The sequence below is a fragment of the Cercospora beticola genome, chromosome 3, assembly GCF_033473495.1.
Source record: "Cercospora beticola chromosome 3, complete sequence".
Classification (NCBI taxonomy): domain Eukaryota; kingdom Fungi; phylum Ascomycota; class Dothideomycetes; order Mycosphaerellales; family Mycosphaerellaceae; genus Cercospora; species Cercospora beticola.
In genome coordinates this window covers 1,367,005-1,384,826 of record NC_088937.1, presented here as the reverse complement: position 1 = coordinate 1,384,826, position 17,822 = coordinate 1,367,005, and the positions used below count along the sequence as shown (strand labels likewise).

Below are 17,822 nucleotides of genomic sequence, written 5' to 3'. Positions count from 1 at the left end.
TTCACCCATGCGGCTCTCCACACAGCTTCTCACTCGAACTTCCACCTCACCTTATCATATCAACATTCATCACCTCACTGACGGCTGCGGCCCTGAGCGCATCGTTTTGTACGCGCCGCTGCAAGTGACGCGCTCGCCGCCACTGTTACAGGCTGACAACACCCGCCTCCCTTCCGCCGCTGCGCGTCGCGCACGAGATCTGCGGCCATGGCGACGAAACGCGCGCACTCGGCCATGAATGCGGCGCCGGAGGATGAAGAACCTGTAGACCCCTCAGATGAGCTCATGTTCCTCGCGCTTGGAGGCGGCAACGAGGTGGGCAGATCCTGTCACATCATACAGTACAAGGGCAAGACAGTCATGCTGGATGCGGGCATTCATCCGTCTTACGAGGGCTTGGGCGCTCTGCCCTTCTACGATGAGTTCGACCTGAGCACCGTCGACTTGCTCTTAATCACACAGTAAGTGAATTCCAGTTTATTGGACAGTGAGGCTACAGTCGGACGCATGGCTTGGCGGCCAAGGAGGAAAGTCAGTGCGTTACGATGTCGCATCTCGTCGAGCTCACTACTCAAATCCTACAGCAGCAGAGTAGATTCTGTAGCTATTGTATGCCAGCTGTCCACCTCTTGCCCTTTCTTTTCTTTGCTTATGACCCTCACCCCCCTGCACCGTCTGCCCGCAATATGCATGTCTAGATAGCGAGTCGAAGTGCAAGCTAACGAGCTGCCCCAGCTTTCACCAGGACCACTCCGCTTCTCTGCCCTATGTCTTATCCAAGACGAACTTCGCTGGCAAGGTCTATATGACGCACCCCACCAAAGCAATCTACAAATGGACGACCCAAGATGCTGTGCGTGTGCACAATACGCATACTCCAGCTTCATCCACATCTGGCACAGACGGCTATGTCAGCCAGTTATACACCGAACAAGACATCCTCTCGACCCTGCCCATGATACAAACCATCTCATTCCACACCACTCACTCGCACAATGGCATTCGGTTCACTCCGTACCCTGCTGGTCACGTCCTCGGCGCCTGCATGTACCTTATCGAGATCGCCGGGCTCAACATTCTGTTCACGGGCGACTACTCTCGCGAGAATGATCGACACTTGATCCCAGCAGCCGTGCCCCGAAATGTCAAAATCGATTGTCTCATTACCGAGTCGACTTTTGGCATCAGTACCAGGACTCCTCGGCAAGAGCGTGAGAATGCGCTCATCAAGTCAATAACAACAATCTTGAACCGCGGCGGTAGAGTTCTGATGCCTACAACTGCTGTTGGTAACACCCAGGAACTGCTTCTGATCTTGGAGGACCACTGGCAGAGGCATGAGGAGTATCGAAAGTTCCCAATCTACTACGCTTCTGGTCTTGCCCGGAAGGTTATGGTTGTGTATCAGACATACGTCGACGACATGAATGACAGGATCAAGTCCAAATTCCAAGCCAGTGCCGCCGGCACCTCGGTCGGAGAGGGCGGTACTGCTGGACCATGGGACTTTCAATTCGTTCGTGCACTCAAAGGTGTCGACCGATTCGAGGATGTTGGCGGTAGTGTTGTACTGGCCTCGCCCGGAATGTTGCAGAATGGTCCTTCGCGTGCACTGCTCGAGCGTTGGGCACCGGACCAGAAGAACGGTGTCATTATCACGGGATACAGCGTCGAGGGGACAATGGCCAAGAATCTTCTGCTAGAGCCTGATCACATCACTGCCGTGACTATGGATCGTTCGGCAGGCAATGTGTTGGGGAAAAAGGCGGGCGGGCCAGACGGCGAAAGACAGCAGATTCCGAGGAGGTGCACGGTACAAGAGTTCAACTTTGCCGTCCACGTTGATGGCCAGGAGAATCGAGAGTTCATCGAGGAAGTCGCTGCTCCTGTCGTCATCCTTGTCCATGGCGAGAAGCACAATATGAACAGGCTCAAGTCTAGACTGTTAGGAACCGGCAAGATGAAAGTCTACTCCCCAGCCAACTGCGAGGAGGTGCGAATACCTTTCCGGCAAGAGAAGGTCGCTCGAGTTGTTGGTCGGCTAGCATCCCTTGTTCAGCCCCCAACAATGTTACCAAGTCCATCTGCAACAAGCGACGAGGACGAAGACATGACGGAAGGTGCTGTCAAGAAGCCCAAATCGGAGTTTGATCAAACTTCGTCTCTGGGTCAAGTCATCTCTGGAGTGTTAGTGCAGAATGATTTCAAGCTTTCACTCATGGCACCTGAGGACTTGAAGGAATACGCTGGTCTCACAACAACTACAATCGTCTGCCGACAACGATTGACACTGGCCTCTGCTTCTACAGATCTGATTAAATGGGCCTTGGAGGGCACCTTTGGCACGATAGACGTCACCCGCAATAGCGCGAACGGGAAAGTCAATGCGAATGGCAAACAAGAGGAAGCCGACGAAGAACTTCCATCGCATCACGCGACAATTTTCGAAGTCATGGGAGGATGCGTGCGTGTCATTTGCCAAGAGAACGGACTCGTGGAGCTTGAGTGGGAAGGAAATGCCACCAACGATGCAATTGCAGATGCTGTCATGGCCGTTCTGCTGACAGTGGAGAGTTCGCCCGCTGCAGTCAAGCAGAGCTCAAAACCTCATAGCCACAACCACGGCGCGCCACAAGGGAACAGCGCAATCGCTGGCAAGAGAAATCTTCACGCAAACCTAACTCCAGAGGAGCGGCTGAATAGACTTTTCATGTTCCTCGAGGCACAATTTGGTGAGGAGGCCGTCAACCCGATCAACAAGCCGAAAATTGTAACGCCAGAGACCAATGGCGAGAATGAGGCAGAGGAAATTGATCTGGAGAAGCTTCAGCAGCAGGAACTAGCTCGATTGGTCTCCATCGGTATTCCTGTACCGGGAGTGGAGATCCGAGTCGATAAGAGCGTCGCGAAAGTCTGGCTCGAGAAGTTGGAAGTTGAGTGCGCGGTCAAGCCGTTGGGAGACCGTGTTCGCGCTGTGGTTGAGCGTGCTGTTGAGACTGTTGCTCCGCTTTGGCAGTAGTATGATGGGAATAAAAAGAAAAGTGCGATTTGCCCGGCATAGGAGCCAGGGCGTTCGATCGGTTCGCAGTCGTGCAGTAGTCAGTGATTGGGATTGAGCGCCACAGCTATTTTTGTACGAATATCGTCGTGGTTGCAGTGATGGCAATCCACAAAATAAGGTCATATGGCCGCGTTCTTGCCTCCGCCAACAACATCGCAGGTGTCACTTTTCGAGGTCTATGGCATCGGTCCATGGGGAGTGACCCACTGTTGTGCCTTCGGGATGTTTTGCCCAGGTCTCTCCGTGACACAATAATCTAATATTGCTGGTGGCGTGATAGAATGGACGCAGTAGATAAATGCTGTCTTGAACAATTCTTCAAATGTACAAATTCTGTCGAGATGCCCCTTCCACCATGGCTGGCTGGCTTCTATTCATTTGCCCAAGACTCCTGAACGACAACCAACGCAGACGCCGCCCTCGCCGAGCCACATGCATAAACAGCAATGATAAGACCAAGGCCAGAACGAACGTCGAAGGATGCTGTCGCACAAGCCAACTCACACGACGTGCAGAAAATATGGCACTCTCTGCTCGCCCAGCGTCGCCATTGCTCTGCCCGGCCCCCGATTGATCTGCACGATTAACTCGAACAAATGCGGAGTTGCCCAGGACGGTACCATTTCTGGCCACAGCTTCAAGTGTGATGTTGGCCACCGCCTCACCAATTAGCAGCTGCGTCTCAAAACTTGTCTTGTTTGCTGAAGCAATCAGTGTCCTGACCTCTTGAGAAGCAACCCTCTCGTTCTTATAGCAATTCCACTGAGTGACTTCTGTCGCGCCATTCCAAGACACCCAAACATTTGTACCATCTTCAGTAGTTCGCGCGACCACAGCAATCCTCTCGTGTGGCCGGCCAACCATGGGGAACTTGTAATTGCGATATGATCCGAGCCACTCGGGAATCAATTGTGCGTCCATGATGAGCTTGCCGTCGCTCGTGTGTTCGCTGTGTACTGCTTGCTTAGACCAACCAATGAAGACGTTGCCATCGCGGAGCATTTGGAGATTGCCTCGCGCGTGTGCATACGCCCCAACGCCATGCGGATGGCTATATTCAGCGAGCGTCGTAACAGTCGTTGGCGTCGTATTTGTACGCAATGAAAGCAGGAGTCCTCGGGAGTACGGATGAGTCGGTTGCAACTCGTCCTTGATTGCGTTGTCCAGAATGGAGAGAACCGTATGCGTATGGTTTGAGGCAATTATGCGCACGCTGTGCTGCCCGGAAAACTTCAAACCAGCCATATCGAAGTCAGATCTGCTGCCTCCTAGTCGCCATATGATGTTTCCATCCAGCCGCGATATCTTGTAGACTGTGTCCGTGAAGCGAGCGCTTAGATAGTAATTTCCAGCATCATCCTTGTCCACGGAATTCGCGTGTAGGAAGTCCCAACCGCTGTCGCATTTTGTCTCGATAGCAGTGCCGTCATCTGTGGAGCTTTCATTGAGCCCAATGCGACCAAAAGAGTTCCATCTGAAGACGGACTCCCACGTGCTGGTCTCGAATTCTTCGAAACCATCAAACTCTGCGATACAGCCTCCAGCTATCCCAACAGATTGGGAGTCTTCGGTGCTTGCCCTCGTCTTGTTGCTTCTGATAATAAGAGCCCGAGCACCGTTGTCCACAAAATGAAACTCGTGAATATTGATCGCTCGCGGATCGCCAAAACGAATGGCGTTTCTCACGCCATACGAAGGGCGGACAACAACTCCCTGACCTTTCTCTTGATGTAAGACCGTCATCAGATCCTGCCCGCCAACGTTACTGACGCGGAAATCATCGGTCATCGTATTGCGAAATAGTGCGGCGCCGCTCCAGATCAGCTCACCCCGTCCATCATAGATCGCTGGTCCGACCCAAGGCCCAACGACTTCTTCGGCGCCAAGAGGTTCTCGAGGGGCCACAAACCAGTATCCTGGACTGAGCAGCTCTTTATGATAGATGTTGACCTTCCACCTTGGCGGCTTGAGATCTGGTCTCTGGGGATTGTCAGTGACATGATTGAGGAATACACAGCAAGTTCGTCTGATTTACAGTCACGAAATGGAAGAGACCAGGGTCATCCTTTTTTGAAGTTGCACTGGCAAAGGAGAATGTTGAAGCCCAGGTAGAAATGCACAAGGCGTTGGCCACAATCGTAGCACTCCTCATGCTTTTCACATGGACCAGTGGGGATTCAGAACAGGACGAAAGTATTTGGTCTTCTGCGTGAATGGTTTCATCGGTGGTCCACACTCGTCTCCTGGAAGCCGAGACTCTTGGTCGTCTTGTGACGCGTAACAGCGTGTGAACTTCAGGCTGGGCTCTGCCAGGGCGGACATTGAGCGCGAAGCTGGGACCGCATCCATGTCAGAAGCCCTTTTTGGGAAGAGTCGATGCAAAAGTATCGAGCCCAGCGTATGACACTTCACCTGTCGTCGTCCTTAGGAGCCGAATCGATTTTATTGAGGTCAAGCCATTGCGCCAAGCTGCGACTGGGCGTAGTGTCGTCAGTCTCCACTTACGATAGGAGGTAGGTGTGGGACCCAGCAGGTGATGCTGCGGGAGCATTGTTATTCTTCCTCGGACGGCAGACGGTAGAGGCTCTCGGTGATCGCATGTTCACGAATCGCAAGAGGCGTCAGTCGTACCTACGTTTTGTGCTCAGCGTGTTTGGAAGAACAACGGAAGGCAGACATGGTGGAGCACATCACGGCGTGTGGTTCTGCGGCAGACATCGGCCACTCGGCATGGATGATTTTGTGATGTGATGCATTTGAGAATGCTTGCACACAACGAAGAGGTGAGCGCGGATGTCGAGTTGCAATGAGCAGGCCTGTCGTCTCCCCTGTTGGCGCGTGGTGTGTGGAATTGGCTGTCGCGTCCAGTGCTCATGTGCCATCTGAGACCAGCAGAATTGCTGACACTGCTGTCCTTCGCGGCCAGTAGTGAGGGCTCGGTGTGATAGTGGGAGGGAGCATGGCTTCTCGGTCACCGTCTTCGCATTTCACGATAACCGCTTCGTATCGGAGCACGCAAACGCCGGTAGGACCCACACGCGGGGCAGGTTCGCGGGACAATGTCAATGACCCTGGATCAGCTTCCAAAATCTCGTCGAATCCATTGACGCCGGTACACCTTCGACATCACCCTCTACTCGTGCCAAAATTTTGAAGGACCAATCTTCTCGCAGTCATCATGTCCTCCGATCACGCCTACGAGCTCCTCGCCCTTGAGAACCCACTTCTCGACATCCAGGGCCAAGGGTAAGTCCTCACTTTTTTGAGCTCGTCAAATTCTCACTCGAGTGGGCATCTTCTCTCGTGGGACTGAGTGGCTCCATCGACTCTGCTGACGGTGTGGAATCAGTGACGACGCCCTTCTTCAGCAATATGGTCTCAAGGCCAACGACGCGATCCTCGCTGAAAAGCAGCACTTGACACTTTACGAAGAGCTGATCAAGAACCGCGATGCGAAGCTGTTAGCAGGAGGTGCAGCTCAGAACACAGCAAGAGGAGCTCAGGTAGGTTGATACAAGCAGAAAATGCCATCAGTGGGGACCTGGCTTGAACCGATATGCGTTGAGAGAAGTCGGCCAGGTTCCTCATAAAGTGGGGAGGCTGTGCCGAAAGATATATCCACGATCTTTAGACTGACAATGGCTTCCGCTCGTAGTACCTGCTCAAGCCCGACTCCGTGGTCTTCTTTGGTTGCGTTGGCAAGGACAAGTATGCAGACATTCTGCAAGATGCAAACAAGCAGGCTGGCCTTGCTGTCAGATATCGTTACGACGAGAAGGAGCCAACCGGTCGATGTGGTGTCATCATCACTGGCCACAACAGGAGCATGGTTACAGATCTTGCTGCAGCCAACGCTTACAAGATTGAGCATCTGGAAGAGAACTGGGCAGTGGCAGAGAAGGCCAAGGCCTACTTTGTTGGCGGTTATCACTTGACGGTTTGCGTCCCAGCGGTCTTGAAGCTTGCCGAGGAAGCTGCAAAGACAGACAAGGTGAATTTCAGAACCGAAAGGGCACGTGTACGAGCGTTGGTTGCTAACAACGGCCTCAGCCTTTCATCCTTTCGCTCTCGGCGCCTTTCATCGCCCAGTTCTTCAAGGATCCTCTTGACCAGACCGCTCCCTACTGGGATTACGTTGTCGGCAACGAGACAGAAGCCATTGCATATGCCGACTCGCACGACCTGAATACCCACGACATCCCAACCATCGCTAAGGCGCTCGCCAACCTTCCAAAGAAGAACACACAGCGGAAGCGTGTTGCGATCATCACACAGGGCACCGACCCGACTGTGGTTGCCGTTCAGGATGAAGGCGATGCAAAGAGCTACCCCGTCCACTCCATCGACAAGAACGAAATTGTTGACACGACAGGTGCCGGTGATGCTTTCGCAGGAGGCTTCGTGGCCGGCATTGTGAAGGGCGAGAAGCTCGAGACCTGCGTCGACATGGGCCAGTGGTTGGCGGCACTGAGCCTGCGCGAGCTGGGACCTGCGTACGTTACCAATCCGAACCTCAGTCATAGCTTGCCTCTTTCGCTGACGCTACTACAGTTATCCATTCCCCAAGCAGGCGTACGGCGCTTGAGCGTTGATTGTGTATTAGAGAAAGGCCTGGCGTTTCAACAACTTTCAACATTTTTGTCGCAAAAAGTGATACCCATACCACTCACATCCTCCACGACGTGAGATGCAAAGAGTCTGGCATATACAAAACGTAGATTGCGAGAGCGGAAAATTCGGCGCCCGTTTAAGCGGCCAAGTCTTTCTTCAGTCTCGATGATGCCACTCTGTACCTCAATCCCGCCGCTTCCTTCACGACCAGATCGCTTCCATGGCATCGATTCGAAATTCGTCAGTGCTCACGACACGGAAGGAGACGGATATCTAGCGATTATCCGTGCTCGGCTTGCTCTTAATACTCCAGATATAGGGCGCTTGCACAGCATCCTAAAATGCCGCTATGTGCCATAGAGCTGTTATCCCGGCGGGTTAATATCGTGAGTTGGTCTCATGTGTCGCACACAGAGGAAGCGCTCCTCGAAGGTACAATCTGTCGAAGTGTGCGATGTGCCGGTTTGAGATCCCTGGCCGAATCGCTACAGTACTGCATACCGGGCTGCTGGAAGAGGTATCCACCACGTCGACTCGTTTCATCCGAGACAGGTGCAGTTCCGAGCCCTCATCGTGGCAGTGCAGGCGGTGCAGCAGAGGCGAGGCGCGGAGCAGATGATTGCGGCCTGGATGATGCGGCGGGGACCTGGTCATCTATGGACATGCTCGGGCAGGCCCTTGACAGATCATAAAAGCCCGAAGACATATGCTGTGCTGCCCAGCCGACGTCTGGACTTGCAGCGAGCTGTGACATCGATGCGCAGCCGAAAGCGCCGATCAGAGGCTAAACTGTATCGTGTTAGCGTGCTGAAACTATCGTTTCGTGTGGCCGTCTTAGTCATGAATTGAGATCTGTTTCGTTTCATTCACACAGCAGCCAGAAGTGCATGTCAGTCGACATTGCGCGTATCCGACACCGCCGGCGAGCACCCGGCCGGTGACACGCATGGAGCCTCACGCTGACCACACAGGCTACGTTTGCTCGTTTCATCCGGCCTCTCGTGATCGGCGCATATTCCAAACACGGCATGGCCCACGTGAGGCAGCACGCTGAGATTTCTGCCCAGAGCCCGGGCGGACGTGTGCCCAAATGCCAGGAATACCGCGCTGGGCGCTGGGGATCGCGTGTGGTCTCCAGACGCGCGACCAGTAATTGCAGGCCGGCGCAGCATGGCGGACGGTGGAGCGCGGCAGAGAGCCAGTCGGAGGCAGCAGCCGGGATCAAACAAACGCTTTCTGCAGGTACGAGGGCTCGACATGCAGCGCTAGAGCGCGTCCACGGCGATGCCAAAAACCTTGTGGCCACGATCGCTCACCCGCCGCCACGACAGCATGTGTTCGTTCGCAGGTCGCGCGCCGGACGTCGAGCGTCACAGAGTGCAGCGCTGCTCTGCTGCTGCTGCCGTCCGCGCGACGCGCTGCTGCCGACGCTTGCGGAGCCCATGGAGCACGCATCTGACCTGGCACCCGGAAGTCTAATGCCATGTCAAGCGTGAGACGAGCTCGTCGGCGCGCAAACCTCCCAAAGGCTGCCCCGTCCCCAATAATCTGGCGCTATCACCCGGCCTGGCCTCACCTGCCAGGATCGTCGACGGCACGGCAATCTGGGAGCGTCGAGCTGGGGGTGCCGGCGCACGCCCACCCAGAGCAGCACCGGTGCGATGAGAGCAGAGAGGGTGCGGTGCTGCGCTGCTATCCTGTCGAGCGGAGTGCCTACACGCCCGGCCAATAACGGCCGTTACAGCACCGCGCTGGCTGACGCCTCTCTTGCGTTATGATCCCTGAGTCCGGAAGGTTGGGTGGCAGCAAACGGCGACGACGATCCTGCGTGCGAGGCGCGACTCTCGCTCTGCAGCCGGCAGCCTCACGGCTCTTATCGCCTACTGCTATACCACCTCTCACAACGGCGGCGGCGGCCCTCCTTTCCTGGTCCGCTGCAGCGCGACAACGTCCGCAGTACAGCACGAGGAGGCGAGTATGAGAGCAGGTCATTCCTCAGCACCCTCGTCGAGCGCGCGGGGCGGCGTCCCTTTCTGTTTGTCTGGCCTCCCCTCCTTCGCTTTGTTGCCCACTACTGACTACCGGCCGAGCCTCACTTTTGCTCGATCGACGCCGACCGGGCTGTGACACCTCCAGCCCCGCCCATAATCTCCATCGTCCGGCAGACTCTTGCTTCACGTCTCACGCCTTGCGTTTCCGAATTCTAATCGCGAGCAAGGGCACTCGCTCGGCAGTGCTTCCTTGTCCCGTCGTCGACGCAACGACTCAGAAGCCTGACAGCGACAACCTCATCAACCCCGCGCCACGGCCGGCCCTGCTCACGAGATATTCGACTACACTTTGGCTACCCAACCATACTCGTGCATTGTCTGCTTTGCGCGCACCGCCACTCCTTTGGCCTTGCCCACACTGCGCTCTGCTGTTTCGCTTCGTCGTCGCTCGCTCAAGACCACGCTCGCCTTCAAGACCACTCGCTCCTGCACTGCTCGTTCCTGCTCCTGCCCATTTCCGCGCAACACCGTCAAACGTCAGCCAGGCCCGGCTGTCGATGCTGCGCTCACTCACGCGTGACGGCATCACCTCTCGAGCCGCATTAATCTGCCAACCCAGCTGCCTTGGGCAGCAGCCGGAACAAGCTTCCGCCCTCACGGCCATAACATTCAACTTTTTGCTCTCTGTCTAGGTCACCATCCACACGGACTCTGGCCAACTTCCCGCTGCTGTAAGGCTGCTATCGATTGACAGCTGGACATCGATTGTGCTCTCCGAGCTCGCAATCACGACAGCCAGATAGATCCCTTTGCGCCCTCCACCCACCCACCCACTAACCGTCAACCTGGCGACTGTCTATGCATCACCGCCCTTCTCGCCGTTGGCGTCGACGCGGAAAGGGATAGATTACGGGGACCGCCACGACTCTGGGATGGACTACAATGATCCATCACGACGGCAGTACGCGCAACAAAATCCGTATGGTCCGCAGCAGTCGCAAAGCAGTAGCGCTCAGCCCGGCAGCCAGTACAACACTCCGGGCGGATCTGTGGAGCGATTTCGACAGTCTTCAGGCTATCTTCAGCAGTCTCCACAAGCGGTCGCTCCGCCTGCAAGAGCTAGCAGCGACGCGCAAGTGTATGGCTTCGGACAAAGCTCGCAGTATGGGACTGGAGCGTCCGCAGCAGCACAAACGATGCAATACTCCGCAGATATGCAAGGCGCAGATGTACAGAGACAGAGCGATAATTCGCAATATCAGCAATATGGTTCCACCCACATGTACAGCATGGCACAGCCCACGCAGCAATCGACGCAATCGCCTTACGATCCGGTCTCACGATATTCCCAGCGCCCTGGAACTGCTTCCGAGACGCTCGCTTCCCAAATCGCGGCGTCGCAAACGGCAGCAGCACAGTATTACCTTGCAGGACAATCGCTTCCGAGTGCAACAGTGCCCGAAATGGCGCCGCCGCACTTGCCCTCCCAATATCAGGCCTCGGCGTACGCAGCAGCTGGACCTTCATCCACTTATGCAAGCGCGATGATGGATCCCACGCAGTCTGGCGCATATTCGTACGCTACTACGACGCAATACACCCCGAGCTCTGCACAATCTGTTGATCAGGCTTTCGCCAATTACCAAAACCAGATCCGCACACTTTTCACGAATGTACGAGAGGGATCATTACGCGAAATCGGCGGCCTATTGATGGACGTTTCGCTCTATCTGCTCGGTAACGCTGAAGCGTTAGGTAAGTGAACCGCATCACCTTTTTGCACGCTTAAGCTGAGCTAATCGCAGCTGCAGGGCTGACGCGTGACGACGATAATCTGCATGACGAACGAATACGACTCTGGGATGAGTTCAACCGCGCATGGCTCGTGACGCTCGAGAAGCAGCGCGAGCTCACTCAAGAATATATTCGGAATCAGGGACTCCGTGAACCTCAATCAATCATGAGCGCGCAGATACTCGAGCATCTATCACGCGAGCTGGTCCGTCTCTGTGATAGCGTGGAGAAGCACGGCTTGGTGGACTATCAGATGGGCGTAGCAGAAGAAGAGATCATGGACCGTGGGTCTCCTTGACACTTTGCCATACCCGTAATGCGGAAGCTGACATGCCTTGCAGTTCTCATAGAGTGCCTGAACGTGCTGGACCCGGAGAATGCCGCTGCCGGCGCAGAAATGTCAGCGTCTGCCTCACGAGATCGATAGCCTTGTATGGCTCGACCACTGTTGCCGCCAATCTCCAACCGGCTACATTTGACGGTACCCGCCTGGGCTCAGCACAGCCAGCACAGTGACTGGTTCTGCGCCGCACAGCGTGCGCACCGCGACACCCTCAGCTCACTGCTGGAAGCTCGCATGTAAAACGTTACTCCGTCGCGCACGCTACACTATTGTACTCGTGTTTCTCGCAAGATACCACTATTATCGAAGTGGGCAGTCCTTTACAACGCATTCGATGTTTGCATGAAGAGATGACTAATAGTAGTTTCATATCAAGGATGGAGGAGATTTAGAAGTTTTGACGCGACAGCGAAACGAGGCAGAGAGTTCCGGGAAATGGCTCTGGCTGGTCCAGAGGTCCACCCGGTTTGCTGTAATGACAACGAGAGCATGGATGCAATGTAAATAATACCCAAAGCCACGGCACAGTTGCGCTTGCGCCGTGTAACGTGTTCGCTCCACCTTGCAGACCTGATTGGGATGACACCGCGCTTAGCTGGTGGCTGGGAACGACTAGGATCTCGAATCCTCTTTTTCATGGCTGGTCCATCCAGGGATCATGGAATTGAACATTTGCTTTTTTGCGCGCTCCTGACAGCACCAGCAGGTCCAGCACACACCATGCGGCGTTTTGGTGGGAGAACGCCACTCTGGAATTTTGCAGCCTATCGATGGACGAGGGTGTATGCAGGTATTTTATGCCGCATCACAGCGCAACAACCGGGTGACAGTGGGATTGACTTTTCCCAGGGAGCATCATCCATGATATATGACACCTGCAAGGGCCAGTTGCCGTGTTGTCCAGAAAGTCGTTACAAGCTTGTCGGTTTGGAAATTCCACCCCACTGTGCTCTCAGAATCAAGTACTGCCGATGGTCCGCCGTTTCTTTGAATGAAGGAACATGGGGTGATACTTGGTCGAGAGCAATCATGAGGGTTTCGGGACCGACTTCGTCAAGCCATCAACAATCAAACAGCCCTAACTCGAATACCTCAAGCACAGCTCTCTTGGCTCCAGCGCGGTTCCTTTCGGAGACAAGGAGGACATGTACAAAAGCAGAATCGACGCACAAAAAAAAAGGTACTTCAACAACCCCGACCAGTGTTCGGCATTCTCATCCCGACGTCACCTGGTTGTCATATTGGCAGGGGCACAGTGACAGACTTTATGGAAAAACCGTCTCGTCTTGTCAATCTCACGCCGTGAATAGCGATGCTTCCTTGCAACATTGTCAGCTCAACGCCAGTTTCCCGCGACTTCGCGATTTCCGTTTCGGATATGCTGGTTGACTGGGCATTCTCTGGACCCATGGCTTCGGGATTCTTTACGAATGTCAGCGAGGAGGTGCAGAGAAAAGGAGACAGTGCTGTTCTGACGATGATATAGATAGAATATTGCTGACGCCAATATAATGTACAGGAGCGACGAGACGAGGTAACAATCGAAAACGCTTCAAAATACCAAACCTCGGCCATCGATGCTTTTGAGGCGTTGATGCGCTGAGAGTGGTGATTGTTGCCGAGCAAAAGAAACAGAGCTGCCTTGTCAAACTCAAAGGGACCTTGTCGTCGCAGCTCGAGAAGACACCTTGTCGACAATGAAGTACCTCACAGCTGTCGATCACATCTTCTTCACGATCGCTTCGAATCTTAACCTTCATGGCGGTGAAACAGATTTTGTAGAGAAAGTTGTGTCATTGCTGCAGTTGTTGATTACTTATCATGTACGTATCTTCATCCTTCGTTAAACACAATCGAATTATTGTTGTTGACATCTTGCCCAAATTTTCGTCGTCATCAGAAATTAAAGTCCAGTTCTGTTCCATTGGCCTGGACGTATTGCAATAGCTTCGTTTCCATATCCTCGAAGCGAGGAACGCCTCGATGCGAGAAGACAAGCCACATGCAGGAAGGTGTCGAGCACTGTAGGTAGAATTCGGTGCCTGTTGAATGAAGAACACCTCAGCTCAAGAATGAAGCCGCAGAAGCCTTCAAGCACCGCAGAGTTCGGTGCCTGGACATTCTACTTCCTCCCGAAAAGACCTTTGAATCCCTTCTTCTTGCGTGGCTCATCATTATGCCTCGACTGATGAGTCTCCAGTTGCTCTCCTCTCCTCGTCGAAGGCGTACTCTCCGTCCGAACAACTTCCTCATACGGCGGTGGTGTCGCCCCATCATCTTCCACAAGATCATCGCTCGCCACAGAAGAGTGGCGAATAATCTGATTGCTGTCGGTCTGACTGAGCCGCCTTCCAGTCTCCTCAACAAGTTCCCGATACCTCGTATCATCATGCTCCTTCTTCAATCTCTTCTTCTCTTTACTCTTCTCGACACGTTCCGCGATCATTGCGCCTCCCATGACGATTAATACGGCTGCCATATTTCCAGGCCTCGGTCGATATTGTACTGGAGAAGATGAAGTCGCACAGCTGCAAGAGTCCAAGTATAGATGTCGTTGGTCGTCTTCAAGATTTCTGAGTGCTCGATGCTTCACAAGCAGAATATCGCCTTCTTGTCTCGAACGAAGTAATACGATGCAAGCGATGTCGTTGATCGAAGCTATTAACTAGCCGAGATGATCTGCATCATGCATTCTTTGTTTTTGCCGCCAGGCGGCGCCAGCGCGCCACTCTGCCGAGCGCACCCCATCGCCACCTTCTCCACGCAGAAAGCACAAGGTCGGGGCCATCATAGCCTAGATCAGATTGGACTTCTGCCCGATGAAAGATGGATAGCAGATTGCAGTGCCAGTGTTTGGCAGTAGGTACACACCAGCATCTGACACGAGCAGACCAGCGTTTCGTGGCCAGCTTGAAGAAGACCAAGCTCCGAATTCTCCGGGCAGCCACGTCTTCGGCTCTTCGCTGCCGTGCCCTCGCCGATGAAAATGTTGCTCCATACATGTAAGAACAATTTGCATGACTGAGCCTGAGTCGTGAAACTGTGCACAGGTGTATCCAACGAAGAGCGTCCACTTCATAATGTCGCCTGCAGCGTATCATACTCCAATGTTTCGAGGAATGACATATTACTTGCTGTGACGCTTCGCTTGCCGAACAATTCACGAATTGACGCGACTTTCGGAGCAGTAGATTTGAAAAGATGTGTCCACGCAGTGTGAACCTGAGAGTATGCTCAAGTGAGCGAGGTCAAGGTGAATAGCATTGTATGCATCCATGTCAAACCACTACTCGTTCGTGTTTGACTTGCGCTTGCCAATTAAGTCGTCAAGCTTCAGCCCACCTCGCATCCAGCTTGTGACTTTTGCAAGAGAGTATGCAATCCTAACAACATCCAGTCACAAAAAAGTAGTGAAGTGATGAGGATGGTGCCCCTCTTTCCCGCGATCCTGTTCCGTGCCTACACAAGGAGAGAACGCCGCCATCTGCACAAGACTCGGTTCTCCGGACGCCCGCTTTATGATAACCCCAGTCGCTCAATACCCATTGTCAAAAAGATTAGATGATATCCTACTCCGTCCCGATCTGCGTCGGCAAGAAAATGCGGCATCGCTGTGAGGTGTTGTGATGTGCTCTTATGGCTCCGTACGATTCATGCGTGTCGTTTCGCCAGCTTTTCAGTCATATTTTGTGTTCATTAGAAGAAGTGGGTGTGTGGTTTCGACAACTCGTGCACTTCCATCTCCTGTGATTGGGTTAGCACTGACATGTATTTGTGCGGAGAACTTCATGCGTGAGACTTACCATCTTGAAGGTATTGAGTTCCTCCTTGATCTGCTGTGCGAGCATGGGCGTAAGTCGATTGCAAGTGGCGATCTCGCCTCTGCGGTCATACTCGGTGCTGGACCACACGTCGTGAAACTGTATTCGTGGACTGAAGCTTATATTTCGTGACCCGTTAGGCGTGTTGGGCATGCTCTTAGCCATGGAAGCAAGGCGTGGGCTGAAGTAGTCGCCATTCGCCGCATTCTTCATAGAGTCGTTGCGACTGCCGTCCTTGGGCGTGCTCGGCATGCTGGAGGATGGACTTTCCGAGTTGTTCTGGGCGTCGGTCGGCTTGATCACTGGAGAAGCAGTGGGAGAAGCTGTGCCTGAGCGCTTCAGGATACCCTTCTTCACTGCGGCTAGCACTTCAGCGCGGTCTTTATCGCTGCCCACGATGCTGCGGCGCGAAAAGGAGTCCGACCGGTCTCCAGATCCCCGCGTAGACGATGCGCCAATGTTGTTCGCAGCGTCGATGGAATTGCGCTCCAACTTCGGGAAGCCTGTAATCCCGTGTTTATCCGCGGGATGTGCATCCACATTCACCTTTTGTCGCTCAGCTTCCACGCTAACCATGGACACTTGCGCAACGCTAGGCTGGGCTTGAGTCGATACTGGTCCGTCAGCTGCTGGTACGCCGATGACCGACTTCGGCCGAAATAGGCCCTTGATGCTCCTAGCACTCTTCTTGGCCCCTCTACCCATCTTGCGCAACATCATCGATGCCGATGATGCGGTCGAAGAAATCGAGATGTTGTCAGTTGAGCCAGTCAAGGCCACCGACGTGTTGGCATATATGCTGTTACCGAGACCAGCGGCTTCCTGCTTGCGAGCGATCTCCTGCTGTTCGGCGTCGAGCTCATCATCGATATGCTGCTGATGCTGCATTCTCGTTTGCTGGGCGTGGTGTGCAGCGGCGTGAGCAGCATCGCTGTTCTCTGCTGCGCTACGTCGAAGCTCTTGTGCGCTGCCAAATGAGAAGGCACGTCGCAGACGTGATTTCATGCCCTTGTTGAGATCCTTATCCGACACGGCAGCCAGCTGCTGGGCCGCGGCGGACTGTGCTTGAGCGTGCGCTTGAACGCCAGCTTGCGCTGCCGCAGCGTACGTCTTAGGCTTGGGCGCAGCGCTTGCGGGCGAAGACTCTGTCTCGGCCTCCTTGGAGAGTGGCGAAGGTGCTCTCGCACGCTTGCTGGCTTCGGAAGATGTTCCAGGGGCAACAGCCTTCAGTCCCTCTGGTCGGAGTCCACTTGCGTTCTTAGCACCATCTTGTGTTGCTCCTTCGAGTTTCCTGATTGATGCTGAGCTTTCATCACTTCCCGACCGCGTGTGCGATGATACCGGGCGTATTGTAGTCGCCACTGAGGAGCTGGGTCCATGTGACGGCGCGGGTCCTTGAGTGCCAGCGCCCGTGTGCGACACGGTGTCAATGGTGTTCATGCTGCGTCTCCTATAACGCTTTGCCAATTCCGCACTGCCCGTTTTCACTGCAATGTCATCTTGGCTCTCTCTACGCTGAACCGGCTGCGAAACTGATACTTCCGCACCAGTATCGCCACTGTTGGATGTGGATGGTCCGGCAGACGTCGCAATTGACGGTGTCGTAGCCTTTGGTGTGCTGGTGCCAGACTCAGTCCGCTGTCCGGCTCGACGATATCGACCGGGTGACGGCTTCGCAGGTTGATCGAAAGTGGTGAGCGATAAGTCAGGCACGCTCGACGAGAGATTGATCAAGGACGAGTTCTTCGACCCAATCACCGAGTCGTCCTTCGCCGACGGTTGGGAGGAGGTATCTGATGATGTGGTCGAAGAATTCGACACAGACTGCGTGTGCGTGTGTGCAGGCTTTTGACCGATAACGCCATGTGATACCGCCGATTGAGAGACGCTGCGGGTTTCCTGCCGCAGATTCGGTGTGCTCTGGAAGGCATAAGGCTGTACGGGAGCAGCGGCTGTGCTCCGATAACTGCCATTTTGTCCATTGTGCATGCTTCGGGTCTGTTGCCCTTGCCGAGGAGAAGAAGAGTATTGTTGAGACGAGCCGTTGAACGCGTCTGAGGATGAAGGTCGAGAATGCAGCATCGTAATGGTGCTGGAAGGTGAAGAAAGTGGCGAGAGTACCTCAGCCATCTGATCGGCCGTGGTGACAGCCGGCTGGGTTTCGTTGGTGAAGTCGGCGATGGTCGAAGGATCAATGGGTC

At 54.3% G+C, this 17,822-nt stretch overlaps 6 protein-coding genes across 6 annotated transcripts; 3 read left to right on the top strand and 3 right to left on the bottom strand.

Annotated features, from left to right (window-relative positions):
• Positions 1-207: 207 nt before the first annotated feature.
• On the top strand, positions 208-3,019 carry YSH1 (endoribonuclease ysh1; the record flags this gene model as incomplete). The annotated part of the gene is made up of 2 exons (XM_023595418.2): positions 208-461; positions 736-3,019. The coding sequence occupies 2 exons, from the start codon at positions 208-210 to the stop codon at positions 3,017-3,019; spliced, it is 2,538 nt and encodes an 845-aa protein (XP_023457771.1).
• A 360-nt stretch (positions 3,020-3,379) lies between these two features.
• On the bottom strand, positions 3,380-5,213 carry RHO25_004496 (uncharacterized protein; the record flags this gene model as incomplete). Its single annotated transcript, XM_023595417.2, has 2 exons — positions 3,380-5,041; positions 5,097-5,213. 2 exons carry the CDS (start codon positions 5,211-5,213, stop codon positions 3,380-3,382), a joined length of 1,779 nt encoding a protein of 592 aa, XP_023457770.1.
• A 1,026-nt stretch (positions 5,214-6,239) lies between these two features.
• On the top strand, positions 6,240-7,646 carry RHO25_004495 (uncharacterized protein; the record flags this gene model as incomplete). Its single annotated transcript, XM_023595416.2, has 5 exons — positions 6,240-6,307; positions 6,411-6,564; positions 6,717-7,052; positions 7,112-7,554; positions 7,613-7,646. 5 exons carry the CDS (start codon positions 6,240-6,242, stop codon positions 7,644-7,646), a joined length of 1,035 nt encoding a protein of 344 aa, XP_023457777.1.
• Positions 7,647-10,595: 2,949 nt separating this feature from the next.
• RHO25_004494 (uncharacterized protein) lies at positions 10,596-11,884 on the top strand (the record flags this gene model as incomplete). Its single annotated transcript, XM_023595415.2, has 3 exons — positions 10,596-11,418; positions 11,475-11,741; positions 11,799-11,884. The coding sequence occupies 3 exons, from the start codon at positions 10,596-10,598 to the stop codon at positions 11,882-11,884; spliced, it is 1,176 nt and encodes a 391-aa protein (XP_023457776.1).
• A 2,038-nt stretch (positions 11,885-13,922) lies between these two features.
• RHO25_004493 (uncharacterized protein) lies at positions 13,923-14,258 on the bottom strand (the record flags this gene model as incomplete). The annotated part of the gene is made up of 1 exon (XM_065602563.1): positions 13,923-14,258. One exon carries the CDS (start codon positions 14,256-14,258, stop codon positions 13,923-13,925), a length of 336 nt encoding a protein of 111 aa, XP_065458635.1.
• A 1,238-nt stretch (positions 14,259-15,496) lies between these two features.
• RHO25_004492 (uncharacterized protein) lies at positions 15,497-17,610 on the bottom strand (the record flags this gene model as incomplete). The annotated part of the gene is made up of 2 exons (XM_023595413.2): positions 15,497-15,544; positions 15,604-17,610. The coding sequence occupies 2 exons, from the start codon at positions 17,608-17,610 to the stop codon at positions 15,497-15,499; spliced, it is 2,055 nt and encodes a 684-aa protein (XP_023457778.2).
• Positions 17,611-17,822: the final 212 nt, after the last annotated feature.